Here is an 18208-nt window from a genome sequence, read left to right as displayed (position 1 = left end):
GTTACAAGTAGATATAAGTTTAATACTTTATTGAAGTTACACAATATTTATATAAAAAAATACCAGAAACATTTTAAATATGTCAATGGTTTTGCATTTGAATGTAACAATTTATAATTTTGTAAATTTCATAGAAAATGTGATAATCGTTTCATCTTTACCATTGGATCATTTCATTTTCTGATATACTGTGTTCTTTTACTTTTTGAAGCAATGACAGTTTGAAAATTGTCTGTTGTGAACAAGCCCCTTTAAGGTGCCTGGGAAGATGCAAACCAACATAAAAACCTAATTAAACCCTTTGCCACTTAGAATCAAAGTGAACATGGCTATAGGCAAACAGCATGACACCAGAACAGTCTGCCAGCAACTCTCAGCCTGTTCAGGTTTTATGATATGTGCTGCTCATCTACAGCTTAGGGTTGGAAATGAATCAAACATGAATCAAGTGAGAAAAGTCTTTAATTTATTTGGATTTTCTTAAAGACTACCAACCCCTCAAAATAAGTATCTGAGAGGAAAAGTGTTAAGTAAGCTTCATTCTAAACCTTAGGCATACCTTCAACATTGACAATGTGTTTCAGGATCTCGTAGACTTCCTGCTCATGTTCGTCTCTATAGTAGTCTAGTAGTATGTCCGTGCCATCCTTGATAGTGGCTGAGAATGGCAGGTAGGGCAGCTGGACAACTGACTTCTTAGACTTGATGTGGTACGCCATGACTGCATCGACAGTTTCATAAAGATAGGGGCCTTGCTCTGGGAAAATGGGGCTTATTGCATGTTATAACTTTACACACATGCATTAAGCGCCATTGTCCCAGTGGGAGGCTCATAGTTTTGTTGAAGTATTTGTCATGAAAATTGAGCAGTAATATTTCATTAACAACAAATTACCTAAAACTTATAGACAGATACTGTATTCATTGTGCTGCAAATGCTTGCAATTGTAAAAACAAATTGTTTAAACCTATCCAAATTCATGAGTTATTTAGTTTAAGCCTTCATATTTTAGCTGGATTGCATTGTAAGCCTTAGGCCTTGTGAGACACAGTCAAGTGTGTTAACAACTGGGTAGGAACAGTACTTTTCGGTTGACCTAAAGAACTTCGAGGATGGAACCCAAGACCTCCCGCTTGCTAGGCAATAATCCAACACCCAGCTATAGACCGGCAGGCACCATATTTACTACTCTGTGGCAACCTTGGTTACAGGTATTTTTATGAATGCGTCGAGCTATTATGAGAACATAGACCTGTTCTCTACAGCTAGAAAGGTCAGTAAGTGGGACTTTGGGATATTGCAACTATGCTTATTGTACGATATAGATAATTCTCATCTAGGATAACGATTCAACAACAACAAAAAAGCAAACTCGGGATTGTGTGTCAAATGTATATTTACCTGCCAAATGTTATAAATACGAATAAACACTCTGACGCGAGGGAACGACTCGCCCCTTTTGTTGTTGTTGTTGTCGGTTTACATTTAACTCGTACACAAGTCAACTCGTACTGTGGTCAACACGTACCTTATTCAAAATATTCATTTTGGCATTGAGTTCGAGATGGGAAATGTATACATACACACAAATAAGAAAGACATTTATATAGTTTTACACAGGATTTTTTGATTCAATAACTAGCGATATACTACTTTCACACTCACAGTCACCCACACACAAACAATTTGTTTTTGGATTTACATTGCGAATAGATCAATTCAGAAGAATACATACAAAGAATATTTGAGTTACTTAATGTAATTCAGCTTAAATGTGTTGTGACTTCAGTTTCTTTAAAAATAAATAGTCCTTGAAAATGATTTAAAAAGTATGCTATTTGCAAATAGACCATTTTCAGTTACCATTAAGGGACCAAACTCATGTTGTACAATTGTGTTGTAAAGCGGTCGCATTATCTCCCTTGGCAGTTTCGCAATAAATATGTCATATCGTCATATACTGCAACGTGTACGAAGAATGATTAACAGTAGTATGGTTAATGAGTAAACCTCCCACAACATCTTTCTATGAAGAGTATCGACAACCGTAAAATCGTGTAAGTGTGCGGGTGTGAAATAGGTTTTACAAAGCACAATTCGTAGTAACAGTAGCCCATTATCTAATGGTATCCAATTAAGATTTATCTTCGAACTCGTTTACGCTTTTTTACCACGAACCGAGTCACTGGTTGTCGGAAATAAGAAGTTATTTACTAATTGCTTCTTAATCAAACCATGTCCCAAATGTCTAAGCGAATGCTTGAATGTGAATCTTTGAACATTTCAACCGGTCCCGGATAACCCATTTGGCAGAGAAGGCAACTGCATATGGACCCCGCGACTTTTAGGGGCCCCATGAGACCGGGACGAAAGATTTTTTTACTTACCTAGCCTAATCTAATGACAAAGTCGATGATTGTATATTTATTGTATGTCCGGATTAAAGGCTTGACATTTTCTTACCACGTGACAATCATTTATTATTTGCAAAACCGTGTTGATTTGATGGTGAGTGAAATCGACTGGGAACTGGGGTTCCAGCCTTGGAGCCTGGGGACAGGGTCCGAAATGTTTCCCTGCCTATGAGTCCCCACGGTGCTTAATCCGGCACTGCCTTCAAAGCTTAAGCTAGAAAGCGGTAATTATCGGTATACATAGCAGTTGGGCAAAAACACAACAACAACAATAGAACAAAACAAAAGCAAACAAAATTTCTTTAAACAGGTAATTACCACCGTGTATAAAAGGGATTTCAACTTCCAGATTAATACGTTTACTTTGGCAGATATTTTCGTGTTGCATATGATGATCTTAAAGTAAGCGTACGATTTGTATGAACTGAATCAAGTCAACAGTTACCAGGGGTACGGAGATATTTTCCTGAATATAAATGGGCCGTGCTCTGTGAAAAGGGGGTTTATGCATGTGCGTAAAGTGGCGTCCCTGATTAGATTGTGCAGTCCGTAATGGCTAATCAGGGGCGACACTTTCCGCTTTAATTATATTTTTCGTTTAAAGAAAGTCTCTTCTTAGCAAAAATTAAGTTAGGCGGAATGAGTCGTTCCTGATTCGCCTGTGTGGACTGCTCTGGCTAATCTGGAACGACACTTTACACATATGCATTAACCCCCCTTGTTCACAGAACACTGCTCGAATATATAATACTTTACTTAAACAGTTTACAGTTTTAATAAGGTACCCATGAATATGAGGAAGTAAATTAAAACTTCAATTACGTTTTCATATTTAAAGTTAAAACAACTATGGATATGTGTATCATTCTCAAATATATTGTTACATATAGAAAACATAATGAAAACAATCGTGATTCAAAATACACTGTTTTAAAAACACTTACAGTAGCAATTTTAAGAAGCTTGCTCTTTTCTTTGAAAATTTGTTAGCACTAGATAGATCGGGAAGTCAATGTTAACCGCCTTCAAACAGAGAACGAAAGTACGCTCTTAAACAGTACTGCATTCTTCATTGGTTGAGATACATGTTTACATACCGCCGCCTACCCGTAAAAACACACTTGTGTACGGTAAATCCAATCGGAAACGACTCTTGGCTACTATCTTTTCGCATTTTCAGGAAACCTAATATATGTGTGATTAATTTAACAAGAAGAAAATCGATCAATTATCTATAATAACTTATTTACGTTGACCTATTTTCAGAAAATAATAGTTAATGAGAACGAGTGGCCTATATTTATAGATATTGGAACAGTATGAGTTGGGAAACCAAATCATGTTTATTTTGGGAATGACGTTTATTCATGTTTATTTTGCATATATATTGCAAAACATTTTATAATCACATGAAATCCATGAAAGCTAGTCTTAGCGATGTATGTTGTTTTTGTACTTCTTACCGATTTCGTTTAATAATCGTTCGGTAATAAACTAACAGTATTTCTTTTAATGTTTAAATACAACTGTCAGGAATATTTTTTATTATTATTATAACTATAATTATTTTCAATTTTCAGAAAGAATGCTTTATCAGCGACAAAATTCGCAACTCAACGTATTTCTTACGATGTGTGACAATATACCGGTAAGTACGCAGGTCGTACCGACCTTTCTCAACAGTATGGACCTTAGCGACTTATTGGACTTTACAAACACCTCCAAACCAACGCAAAATTCAAAAACGGAATTATTGTGTACATCTAATGCCACTGCAACAAACGCCGGAAATTGCACAAGCGTTACCGAGCCCAGTTTTTCTGCGTGTAACACAACGGACGTTAGGGGCTTGAATTTTCTGACGAAAGACGTAACGTCAGAATTGCAAAACGCGGTACTGCCTCAAGGGCTGATGCCGTATATCAAAGAGGAACTGAAATATACAATCCAGTCAAAACGCATGAAGGAGGGAAAAGAAGAGTTGAAGGTCGACTTCACGGACCGTGAACCTTGCGCAGTAAGTATATCTAGGGTATTCCATTAAAACATCGACTTTGTCAATAGTGATGCGTCTCTTAAAAGACCAGCTCCTCAAATGCGTTTCACAATCAATTGATTTAAGTCTTTTTTATGAAAATCGCACTGACCAAAATACAAAAAAAATGCAATCAAATCCGTCAAATGATGGCACATTATTTATCGCCAAGAGTATCTGCACACCATTGGTTGATAAAAGTTGTGCGGGAGTAAATTCCAGTTAGTGCAATACGTTCGAACCAAGCTTACATTCAAGTATTAACTTAATTGACATCAAGTGGTTTATAAGTATAGGTTATAATTCACGTGTGTAAGTAAAAGCTAATAGAGTTCACAAGTATCAGTTTAGGTTTAGTTCGTCATAACTTCACTCGTTTAAGAATAAGAATTGAGCCGCGTCACGCGATAATTGGTCTTCTGACAAATGTGCGTAGACCGGTCGAAAGCCGCCCTGTCCGCTCTAAAGACATGCAAAAATTGTGGTCTCTTTAGCGGCTCATGTATTACTCTCTTAATAATGATATATCATCGAGAATGTTTTATATCTCAATAGATGAGATTAGTGTCCCTCTTGGTCATTTTTGAATACTTGTTAAAATAAATTTACCGAGCGCGTATTAAAATTAGACATATATGTAAAGCAGCAAGTACAAGAAAAACTTATTTTTGAAAATGAAATTCCGATTAGCCGTCGATATACATCTTTAATGAGCATTTTAACTTAAGAAATCTTTATTTCGTCGATTTTTAAATTGTCAAAACCGTTTCCCTTAAGGTTCGATATGAAAATTTCATTTCACAACAATTTCCGGAAATATTCCGTTCAGTTTATTGCAAAATATCTTTACCCACTAAGTTGTGTAAATTCCCATTACGTGTAATTCTCAATGTATCAAATAAAGCGAATCTATAAGGGATCTAGTTTTTGTTTTAAAGGGATCTTTTCACGGTTTGGTAAATTGACAAAATTGAAAAAAGTTGTTTCAGATTCGCAAATTTTCGTTTAAGTTATGATATTTGTGAGGAAACAGTAAAACTGAACATTTACCATAGTCCAATATTGCCATTATATGTATCTTTTGACGATTTGAAAACCTAAAATGTATAAAGCGTTTCAACGCGAAACGATTCAATAATTTGGAGAGTTCTGTTGTTGTCGTTTAAATTTACGAAACTACGAAGATTACTTATATAAGGTATACAATACTGAAACTGTGTATACCCGGCGGAATAGCCGAGAGGGCTATTGCGTTTTAACTTCAGACTTACTCCAGGACTCCGGGGGTCACTGGTTCGAGTCCTGGTACCGGCTCCTTTTTTTCCTTTTTTTAATTTTATTCTTGATTTTTTACTGGAGCTTTTAAGATCCAATATTTACATTTATCAATATAAAGCATTTAATGACAAACTTCAAAATATGCCAAAATCTGTGAAAAGGCCCCTTTAATTGATCGGTATATTTGTATTTGTACCTGCTTATTTTCGTAAGTACGTATTTAATTAGTATAATTACAATAAATGATGTAAATAAAATATATGAATTCTGAAAAAAACGAAGTAAATGAAGAGGAAGAGTATGACTCTATTGAAACTTATTTTAGCACTAAAAATTAGTGAAGGATGGTTTCTTGAAACGCTTCCGTTTCTATACGTTCAATACCTAGTATATTAAAAATCGAGTAAAAAAAGAGAGGCTACGATTCGTGTCAGGCGAAATAGTTGTCAGTGAAATAAACGTCAGTTACTCTCACTAAAGTTGATGCCCTTTAAAATTGCATTACATTTGAATTAAATAACACCAGTGTCTTGTCATTATTTCAGTACACATATTATTGGTAAATCAAATGCATCGATGCATTCACACCGTTTCATGTTTGACTGTACATGTACTTTCAATATCAGTAAATCTCTAAAACACACAAGTCCATTTGCACTCGAAAGTTGATTCATGTTCTAGTTTCCCTTCTATAAAACACACCTTTGCCACATTCCTGTGTTATATTCTTTGAAGTATATACAGCGTTTCGTGATTCTATGAACTGTGTTGGTATTTCAGCCACTTTCTGTTTCTCCGTAAATATTTAACTATCAATTCAAAATCTGTGTCAACATCAATTGTTAGATTTGTATTGGGTGGTTGATTGACTTATTTCAGCCAATCAACTATCCACAACAGTGTTCATGTTAAAGGTGCAAAAGTACGTTTGTGACATTAAGAAATACGTTATGTCGAAAACAAAATTATATGTCAAAAATTAGTACAATATGTAGAGATTATTTATGTTGCGTGCTGTAATTGTACAAATTATAAATATTTTGGAAATTAAAATGCTTTTTTTAACATAAACAATAATTTACTGGTTATTTATCTACCCCGTATTCTACCCCGTATTGTCTGTCTCTTACTTAAAAACGTATTCAATATCCGCCCAAGGTTAAACAGTGCAAAATAAATTTGTCTTCTTAACCGAAATGTATAAGAATGAAAAGTACTGTTGTTTGTCAAAGAGTTAAAAATAACATTAAACTATTTTCAACAATCAAATGCATAGAATGTGCCACTTTAAGCTTTTCGCTAAACATCTCTGTCAAGTGGTTCCTCAATTTCCGCGTTTCATTCCGCATTCTGAACTCGTTTCAGTTAAGCCCGGAAGAGGAACAGAAAGTCGAGAAACGAAAAGTCCAGAACCGGATGGCGGCAAGGCGCTTCCGGGACCGACAGAAAACGCAGACGCATTCGCTGCAGAAGGTTCGTTGGTTTATTATAAATTGTTATTGGTTTTTATGTTACAAAAGTTGATGTCGTTATTTTAGTTACGTGTATAAATATATTGGGGATGTAATAAGACAATCAGCATTGATAGTTTAACTGGGTTTAATATTATTAATTTATTTAACTTTGATTGACATGTTGCTTTAAATGATACTTGCTACTAGCACGTTAAAAAATATCAAGACATATTTGGTCTCGCTTGATAAAAGACATGTGTTGATGGTTATTATGTGACAATGTAATAAACAATAATATTCCTATACGGCTATTAACGTTTCAATTGGTTTCCGAAAAAAAGACAAGAATTTCGACGAAACAATAGTCTGAGCACTTTTATTATCAATGTTGTAAACTTTTCGGTTTATCTATCGTAACAAAATATCTGGGTCAACATGAACTTTTTACAATAATCATATCAGGTATTTGTCTTTATAAACCTTCCTTGTAATAGGAAATCATTCGTTTTATTGGTCGTTAACTTGTAACCTGGTTCCGATTGTTTTCCGTTGGGATTTACAACAATAAATACTTGGCCTGATATTGGTGATAAGTAAAGTACAGTAAAAACCGATTAAAATTATGCCGTCTACCTTAACAATAAAAACGCAACTGTAACGGTCATATGAAAAACTTGTTATGTCCGTAATTAAATTAGTTAGTTTTGTATTTGTATGATGCATCATAAGTTAACAAGTTGTGTTATTAAGCTTTACGCAGTTGAATCTTAAATATTAACAGAGTTAATCCTGTTCATATTATTATTATAATTATTATTATTATTATAATTATTATCATTATTATTATTATTATTATTATTATTATTATTATTATTATTATTATTATCATTATTATTTTTATTATTATTATTACTATTATTATTATTATTATTATTATTATTATTATTATTATTATTATTATTATTATTAGTGTTATCATTGTTTTCATTATTATAATAATCACATTATTGTTATTATTATTCAAAATTTGATTCTTAATTACTAATATGAAAAAAAACGACATAAAAGCATAGTGAAGGTAAAAATAAAAATTAACACCCGTATTTCAAACTTGTCCTAGATTTTGTCATTCTCCAAAAATCACAAACATTTCTAGGACTTTCTCCTCTCCAGATTGGAAACCCACGAAATAAATTTTATGACAAATTCGCATTATCAACCACCACACCTTACGGTATGTTGTTGTATTTTTACAGGAGTGTCGGCGGTTAGAAAACGAGAAGACGGAATTAAGGAAAGAACTAGAACAGGTGCGAAAGGAAAGGGACGGAATTCGCCAGTTAATGGAGATACATCTCGCTTCCTGTCCGCAGCAACAATTTCCCGCGCTTTTCCATGGGAACTTTCCAGCTGGTGTGAACAAACTCAGCTGACACCAAAGGGAGAAAACTGTGTATTAAGTTACGCACTATAAGGACTAAAATAGTTTTTTGTCTCCACTTGCCAGACGGTGAATAATCTTTGGTGCCGTATCGTATTTTTCTCTGATAATACGGGATGAGATACCAAACACTTGCTACATTCGATTATATCCGGAAATAAACTTTTTAATATCAGAAAAGATATGTCGCAAAGCGATGGGGACCATATCAGGCTATTAATACCCTTGTACAAGTGGGTAATAACATGTGAATACTAAAAATGGAGATATTAGTGGAATCAAACATTTTATTTTCCGGCCTTATGACAGCTGTAAATGCGATATTATTTATCTTTTATAGATAAACAAGAATGGTGTATATAATGTATATGATTCATATGGTGTAAACCATTGTCTTTTTTCAACCTACCACCATTATATTATGTCTGCAGGGAAAATGAAAAGTGAGCGTTATATTCACGAAGCGCCAAATAACAATATTTACTTTCATGGCATTATTTAATAGTTAAAAATAGTAACATATGATGAATGGATGTTCATTTTGTCACTAAGTTATTCAAGTCAAAATTAATCTTAATGGACCAACCAAACTTTTAAAAAGTAACACAAAATTGTTCTACATTTCCTTGAAATTTTACCGGATACCACAGCCATATTTTTATCAGTCTGCAAGTCTCTTTCAAAACAGACTTAGTTGTCTCTTTCAATACAGACTTAGTTGTCTCTTTCAATACAGACTTAGTTGTCTCTTTCAATACAGACTTAGTTGTCTCTGTCAATACAGACTTAGTTGGTTTTCTGTTTATATTTCGACAAGTTAAAAGATTAAGTTATTAAGTCGTGGCGCTTTCTTGTTTAAAAGAATGAACGAAAAAAGTTAGCATAAACTGTCATTGTGATAGTCTGTGTTTACGTCCCTTTAAAAGGGGAGACCTTGTGGAAGTTGGATTCTTGTTCGCACCCAGCAAAGCACGCATGTGTACACAACTCTAGCTTTTACTTTACACGTATTTATTGGTTTGATACTGGTACGCCAAACCATGCCTGTCAAAGCGGAATATCTCCGATATTTCCAAAAACAAACATTTCATGTATGTTAATATTCATGTGTTAGTTTTTTTGGATACATATTCGTCTCGATATAAACTATATATAGTAAGTGTCTTGTTCTGTGAAAAATGGGCAAAATGCATGTGCGTAAGTGTCGTCCCAGATAAGCCTGTGCAATCCGCTTTTATGATATTTTCTGTTTAAAGAAAGTCTCTTCTTAGCAAAAATCCAATTAAGGTGGAAAGTGTCGTCCCTGGGACGACACTTAATGCACATGCATTAAGCCCAGTTTTCTCAGAACACGACTCATAAAGTCATCATTACTTTAACATATTTGTACGTAATTAATAGTCACTATGTATGTTAGTGTATCCTATCTTGCAAATATTCGTATTTTCATACTTTATATTATTTAATGCGGTATGTCTCTCTTTAATTAACACAATTTAATCGATACATCTCGACTAGAAGCCGCTCTACTATGAAATGAGGTTCGGCATTACATTTTATTCTTTGTTGTTTTTATGACGGTTCGCATGATTGTTGTAAAAGTATTTATTGTTGTTTCATTAACATATCGTTACTCGTCGTTATTCATTGAATATTCGATTCTTATATACCTCATATCATATGTATATTATTACTGTTATAAAAGATGTTTACACTATCGATCTTCATTTTGTGAATTTGAACCTATTTTTGTTTGCTGAATTCGTATTTTTGTCTGTCTTGTGCGCATATTTTATTACAAGGCAACACGTTTACATGTGTTTTGTCCAGTTAATGAATGCATAAACTACTGTCAATATTTTGATGTTTGCCTTTAAATTCGAATATGTTATTATATATACATTTCGTTGTTCTTTGGATGCTATTTATTCAAATGATTGTCTTTTTGGACATTAAAAAAGCTCTTTATAACTCATTTTTGCTGTTGTTATTGCTGATGAAGTTTCATGTTTAATGATTCTTCGTGAATGTAAAAACCGAATGTCTAAGTAAACGTTGACAAACGACAATACAAGTATAAGTATTAAGTATGGAACACAAATAAAGAATGTATGTTCACGTATATTGCGCATGTAACACTTTTATTATACAACGAAGCATATTATTAGTTTTTAAAAAGGTTGGCAAGCAATTTCTTTTCATGGTCGTATATTTAGTATATGACGATTTTAGGTATACCTGTTTAGAAATACAGCTTGTGCTTGCTCATTTTGGCACACAACCAGAATTAATAATCAAAGTCCGAAAAAGATTTTTTTTAATACAGGTAGTCGAAAATACCCATTTACAATTACGTCATCACTAAATTGTGTCGAATAACGGAGTTATGCCATATAACTCAATGCATAACGGACACACACCCCATATGATCACAAGCTTTACGGACACACACATTATGATAACTATACATAACGGACACACACACACGCGCACACAAAATAATCACAACGTGTAACGGACACACATAATATGATCACAAGGCATAACGGACGAACAATACATGTATATGATCACAAGGCATAACGGACACACATCATATGATCACTAGGCACATTGGACACACATCATATGGTCAGGATATGAAGTGCTATGCTATTGTATACTTGTATATATGTTAAACAGAACAAAGGTGAACATTTGTGACATACAAGCGCACATTCAGATAAGTGTGGCTAACAAAATAACAAGCAAGATGTTATGCAAAACATAGGACAATGAAAAAATCCCCAAACTTGAACTGTGAATCTCGTCTTATTCAGGACATTTGAATTGCGTGTGTGCCCCTATTAACTAGAAATTAGAATTAATTCGTACATCGCCCATATTTCAATTACGTTTCACATGTATCACTTCAGCAACAATTGTTTAGTAAGTAGCAAAAGTAAGTATGTTTATAAATGCATATGAAATTGTGAGCCACTAGTATATAATCAATACAACAATGTTGCTGCTTTGTTTATTAAAACTTATCTCAATTACCCAGTGGGCATCCAACGTTGCTGCAACGTTGTATTTAAGTTAAATTCGAACGTTGCAGTTTGGTTGTACCAATGGTCTATATGAAAGTTTTCCCGACGTTTTTTCCCAACGTTGCTGCGACGTTTTTTTCCAATGTTGCTGCAACTTTGTATTTAGGTCGCACTGAAACCCAATTTTTTAAAATTATATTATTTTAATAATATAAAATTAAAATTTATATATATTTACTGCCAACCGCTTTTTCGATTAGTATTGGCAGTTATGGACATTTACGAGTTCGTTTCTTAGATAGAACCATTATTTGATGTCTTTTGAGGAGTTAATGAGTGCGGATCGAACTCACCTAGTCCCGATCGCTAGGCGGACACCTCATCCACTACACCACGGCGACAATTGAAAGTTTCAACAAAAATGTTGACTATTTATTTTTTGTTGAAACTTCTTATAAATGATATAATTATTTTTTTCCGTAAAAGTAAAAATATGAACGTTTGAACAATGCAGACAAAAAGTCCCCCTATACCTATTTAAACATTAAACTTGTCCTTTGTTCAAACAACAATTGATGACAATACTACGCATCACATCTCTCTTGGCGGTGATTCTTTAAGCAGGAAAAAACTCTTTTTTTTTTGTTATAAATAACGTGACTTACCAAATTGATGTCGCGCACTAAACGCGCATTTTCTTCTTAAAAATTGCTATAAGTCAGCGACAGTTCGACTTTCAAACGCGAAGACACGCAGTGTTCGACTTTACAACCTGTGATGTGCCTCACTTTTCTTGGTTTGGGGTTATGTGAGACCCATTTGAACAGGACGACCTTGTACTTTTTAGTTCAAAGTGTGCCTAGATTAAATAAATATATCAAACGTTTGGCTGATTTCTCATATTGTTTCTATTTAATTTCGTAAGTTCTGGCGTATATACTTTAATATTGCGGTATGAATACGTATATTTGTATTTTGACTCTAAGGCGATAGGTTAAGTTAGTGCAATAAAACCTGTTTGCTGAAGTTTTTCGATAGCTTTATACATGTGTTTTCGTAATTGTAAATATTTATGAATTGCATAATATTTATTTTCAAAAGTTTAGTTTACCGCAACGTTTGTTAATCAAAAACCAGAGCGGTGATATTCTGAAATATGCGTGTTTGTCCAAGTACTAGAGATGAAAAAATACGTAGCTCCGTAGGATGCGAAAAAGATGAGACGAAAGAACAATGTTCTTATATTAAACCCTCATTGGTAAATCTACCACTTGGCAAGTTTCCGGTTCATGAAGTAGTTTTAGTTGTGCGATCTAGATTCAAAATCAACCCAACAATAACTGTCACTAAATTACGTGATACAAGCGTTTACACTCAATAACTTTTGATCTACAATTGATGCAATAGGGCTAGATTATGACTAACAATACGAGGATACACTAAATACAAATTTCGCTCCGAGTGGATTTTTGGTAAAACATATTTATTAGTAAGGTCTCGACTAAGTGTGCTTTCGATGCAAAAAAACTCCCCGCCTCGCATTTGGTCCAAAAATAAAATTGGAAGATTTATTGCGTAGAAAAACATCAATTTTACATTGTTTATCATAATTAATTTCTGGGACCAGACATATCAAATTCCCGTCTGAAGTACATCGCGATTACCAGCATCTCTGGTTCGATCATCATTGTTTATATGTTTCATAACGATGTTCATATAGTGACTGTCCTCATTTTAAACCGTATGATGATGGTCTATTCAAACATGATTTCAAGTAAATATGTGGTTTTAATTCGTCATTTCTATTTCCTTTTCCATTTTTGTAATGCAAACAATTTATTAAAAATAATATCGCTAATGAAGTAAAATGCTCTGAAGTTAATGAAACGAAACATGATATTTTGATAATCTTTCCGGATTTGAATACGGATTTGGAAGGATTTTATTTTTTTCGACGGCAGCGTTACCGCTCTGAGGTAACGTTGCGGTGAATTAGACTATCAGAATCAGTTTAAACGACAAAATATCATAAATTTAATTTAAATAAGGTGTTTCAAATTCAATTAAGTCGATGTGATAAATTTCAGGATAAACGTTAATTGTGTCGTTCAAATCATGATATCGGCCTGGACGATCTCAACTGTACCCGTGCATGATGTGGTCAATGCAAGTTCGGAACATTTGAGTCGCGTTCTGAGAAAACTGGGCATAATGCATGTGCGTAAAGTGTCGTCCCAGATTAGCCTGTGCAGTCAGGGGACGACAATTTCCGCCTAAATTGGATTTTTGCTAAGGAGACACTTTATTTAAACGAAAAATGTCATAGAAGCGGAAAATGTCGTCCCTGATTAGCCTGTGCGAACTGCACAGGCTAATCTGGGACGACACTTTACGCGCATGCATTATGCCCAGTTTTCTCAGAACAAGACTCATTTTTACAATTGTGTCACAAAACAACCAATAACTAATGCATTTATTAAGAAATATATACTCAAACAATGATGTGTAAACCAGTCCGTAATGCGTACCCGTAAAATAATATACGTTTGATAACGCCTACACTTACGATGTGACATTTGTGGCTATTTCGCGTCGGTTTCAAGAACATCGCTTATTTCATGGAGTAATTTTTTTAGGTTAAAGTTGGTGGTGTTGTTTGAAATATTTGTTATAGACTTTATTTCGCATCTTTTTTTCATTTAAATATAGTAATATTGTTTTCCATTAAATGTTTGTCCATGTATGGTTATTTGAAGAATAAGAGGGCCTGAAAGGCCCAACGACGGTTACGTCGCTCACCTGAGATACAAATGAACTGACATTCTCAGTGCAGCCCCAGGATATCATTAGAACACTTTTTTACTATGTTTCATGCAGAGTGAACTATACATGTAACTTTTAGAGTGTTGACAAGGTTTTATTATAGCCATATTAGGATAAATTCCCCGACCCATGGCGGCCACGTTTTCAACAGACAGGAACTATTTATGAACGAACTATTTTCAAACCCGTCCAAGATATCATTGGGACAAATCTTCTGACAAAATGTTATTAAGATCAGACAAAAACATGTTGCCTCTAGAGAGTTAACAAGGTTTTACTAAAGTTATATATAGCCTATAAGGAAAAATGCCCGCCCCGATAGGCTATGGTTTTCAAGAAACCGGAACCATTTTCAAACTTGTTCAAGATATAATTAGAACAAATGTTCTGACCAAGTTTCATGAAGATTGGATAATAAATGTGACTTTTAGAGTGCTAACAAGTTTTTACAATAGCCAAATACGGAAAAATGCCCCGCCCCATGACGGGCATGTTTTTCAACCAACTGGAACCATTTTCAAACGTCAGTAGCAAAAATATGCAAACGGCAGTAGCCGAATAAATGCAAGCGTTTAATTTAATGAAAAACATGTGAAATAATATAATTTATGCTAATTTAGATTTAAATTAGATATAACTAGTTAAGATTGATGTCATAGATTAATGCACGACATATATAAATTCTGCAACAACAAAAATGAACTAATGTTTAAGTGATAATATGTGCATCTAACAGTTTATAGGTGTCTATCGCAACCGTTGTTTATTTTTGGTGTTTTCACTTCATATGCACGTATATTCGTTAATGCAGCATCAACATACTGAAAAAATATCCAGGAAAGAGAAATAGAATGCTTTTAAATATCAACCGTACTTTCGTTTTGATAACTGACGACAGGAATGAATCGATTTACAATGTGAATCTAAATTGAGTTTTATGCAGATTTGTTCATACGACTTAAAGACACTTATTTTGTTTCAAGGATCATTTCGTAATGTTCAAACAAGTAAAATAGTATAAGTCACAAATCAATAAGATTGCATATTATTTTATTACAGTGATATTATGAATTGAGCTGAAAAAATTAACAGGTCAAAAGAGTTAGTTAAAATGTGGTTAATGACCAATTATCTGCAACGCATCTTGCTACCAGTTGTTTAAAAAAATATATATATTATATTCGATAGTTTACGTGACTGGTGAGTCCTCTTAGTCGAAATGATCCGTAAAACAAAATAGTGTCTTTGTGTCGTATCATTACTGTCGTCAGTTGTCGAAACGAAAGTACGGTTGATATTCAAAAGCATTATATTTCTCTTTCCGGGATATTTTTTTAATATGTTGATGCTGCATTAACGAAAATACGTGTATATGAAGTAAAAACACCAAAAATAAACAACGGTTGCGATAGACACCTATAAACTGTTAGATGCACATAATATCACTTAAACATTAGTTCATTTTTGTTGTTGCAGAATTTATATATGTCGTGCATTAATCTATGACATCAATCTTAACTAGTTATATCTAATTTAAATCTAAATTAGCATAAATTATATTATTTCACATGTTTTTCATTAAATTAAACGCTTGCATTTATTCGGCTACTGCCGTTTGCATATTTTTGCTACTGACGTTTGCCATTCCTAAACGTACTACTGACGTTTGCCATATTTGTTTTCACTCTTTAAACGTTTATTTAATATCTGGTAGATATTTTTGTTTGTTTATGCATAGACATATGTAATATATGTTCGTCCAGTAAAGCACAGACAGTTCTGTGATGGTTAATTTTCGAGAACACTGAATCTTTGTAAGTTTACTACTGACGTTTGCTTCTTCAATGGAAATTTGCGCCGAAGTGTTCTCGAAAACCAGATCAACACACAAAACGCGTGATATACCGATCGAAAGCTATTTGCATGCCATATTGCGTGCACTAGGTCGTATGAAAGTCAGAGGATGCTCAGCAAAGATATTGGAAAGAAACCTACCTTGCGCGGCTGTTTGTTGTCATAAAATGACTGCTGACGTTGACTTTGTGGTCACGTGACAGTTTTTGTTCATTCACAGTGCATTATATATAAGGATAAATGCGCCGCACACTGGGGCCATTTTTTTTTAACCAACCGGAATCTTTTTCGAACTCGTCCAAGATATCATTTGGAAAAATCTTCTGACTAAGTTTAATGACAATAAATGTGGCCTCTAGAGTGTTAACAAGGTTTTACTATAGCCATAGCCATATTAGGAAAAATGACCCGCCTCCTGGCGATTATGTTTTTAAAGCAACCGTACCCATTTTCGAAGTCGTCCAAGATAGCGTTGCAACAAATCTACTGACTAGATTTCATGAAGATTGGACAATAAATGTGGCCTCTATAGTGTTAACAAGGCAAATATTGACGCCGCACGACGCACAACGCACGACAAAAAGCGATCACAAAAGCTCACTATGAGCACATTGTGCTCAGGCGAGCTATAAACGTGAACTAAGCAAATCCTGCCGAAACAGAATAGTTAAAGTGGTGACCTGGTTAGTCATGTCCGTTCTTATATTTGACGATTACACCACCAGACGCTGCGAACGAGGAGTTACAGGCCTATATTTAGAAACATGTGATTGCAATAACTGCGCAGTAACACGTCAACTTCTATGCAAAGTGCGCAGTTGGTCACCGCTTTGTGGAATTACTTCATAGATTACCGTAAATACCCAACCCGATATAATAACTAGAAAACGGCGAATATATGTGGCATTGACAGTGCACACTGGCTTTATTATAAAAGCACGTAAGTGTTCGCGACTAATTTGAAAGAAACGCTTCGAGTGATTTTTAAACATCCTTCTGAATGGGGTTTGTTACAAAGTAAAGCAGTAGAAGGAATGCAAGTCAATATAAACGGGAAAGATATTTTATATTCGACGTCTATGATTATTTCTCATATGACAATATATAAGTGAATTCAATTTATTTTAAAACAAGAGTTTATATAAAATTAAAGGCATTTGCTATAAACTGTGCCGAAAATTGTTACAATTTCATTTAAGTACATTTTATTTTACCAATGTAATTTTAATTATTATTGATTTTTTCTCGTCACTACTGTCTTTGTTTTTTTCCCCTCTTAACTGGATGTTCGATCAAACGTTGTTTTAAAACCAACCCGAATATTAGCCTACCTTTGGGAAAACGACATTTAATGCTGGTGCGTTAAGTGTCGTTCCAGAGGAGAATCCAGTACAGGCGGAAGTCCCCTCCCTGATTAGCCTGTATGGACTGCAATAGACAATTTGCGCACATGCAGTTATCACAGTTTTCACAGAGCACGACTCATATATTTGTTTGTTTAACAATCACAATTATTATTATAACGTCAATGATGGCCACATGAAATTAATATCTGGTTATAATAAATGATCAAACACAAAATAAACATATATAAAATTCAACGTAAAGGGTGACAGAGGTCTCGTCCCACTGCAGTTTCGTCAGACTTATTTGTATTCGATGCTGCATTCAAATGTGACTAATACTTACTAATTGGTATTACGCGGGGTTTTCGGAGTTTGGAAACCCGTTGTTTTGGGGGCTTTGTTTTTGTTATTGTTCACGTTACCGCTATGTTATGTAACCAGATATTCTTGGTTGGTTGTCCCAACATTTATTTTCACAACAAACAAAATGTGGAGGTGGTTATTAATGTATTGCGCAATAAATTGTGCGTGGT

The 18208-nt window shown here is 34.2% G+C and overlaps 2 protein-coding genes across 7 annotated transcripts in view; one reads left to right on the top strand and one right to left on the bottom strand.

Annotated features, from left to right (window-relative positions):
• Positions 1–3596, bottom strand: part of LOC127882188 (uncharacterized) — a 132382-nt gene extending 128786 nt beyond the window's left edge. For 2 of the 6 annotated variants that reach the window (XM_052430689.1, XM_052430690.1), the window contains exons 1-2: positions 1403–1539; positions 560–721 (exon numbers count right to left, since the gene is read on the bottom strand). In XM_052430689.1, coding sequence (XP_052286649.1) covers positions 560–719 — 160 coding nt within the window. In that variant the 5' untranslated portion in view covers positions 720–721; positions 1403–1539. Of the gene's footprint in view, positions 1–559; positions 722–1085; positions 1289–1402; positions 1540–2464; positions 2630–3359 lie in introns of those variants that run through there. The other 4 variants (XM_052430694.1, XM_052430692.1, XM_052430693.1 and 1 more) reach the window with 4 other exon arrangements.
• Positions 3597–3799: 203 nt separating this feature from the next.
• Positions 3800–10540, top strand: LOC127832246 (uncharacterized). The gene is made up of 4 exons (XM_052357572.1): positions 3800–3854; positions 3996–4432; positions 7094–7201; positions 8439–10540. The coding sequence occupies exons 2-4, from the start codon at positions 4001–4003 to the stop codon at positions 8613–8615; spliced, it is 717 nt and encodes a 238-aa protein (XP_052213532.1). The 5' UTR covers positions 3800–3854; positions 3996–4000; the 3' UTR covers positions 8616–10540.
• The last annotated feature ends 7668 nt before the right edge of the window (positions 10541–18208 follow it).

The sequence above is a fragment of the Dreissena polymorpha genome, chromosome 5 (genome assembly GCF_020536995.1).
Source record: "Dreissena polymorpha isolate Duluth1 chromosome 5, UMN_Dpol_1.0, whole genome shotgun sequence".
Lineage (NCBI taxonomy): Eukaryota > Metazoa > Mollusca > Bivalvia > Myida > Dreissenidae > Dreissena > Dreissena polymorpha.
This window is presented reverse-complemented; position numbering and strand designations above follow the sequence as displayed.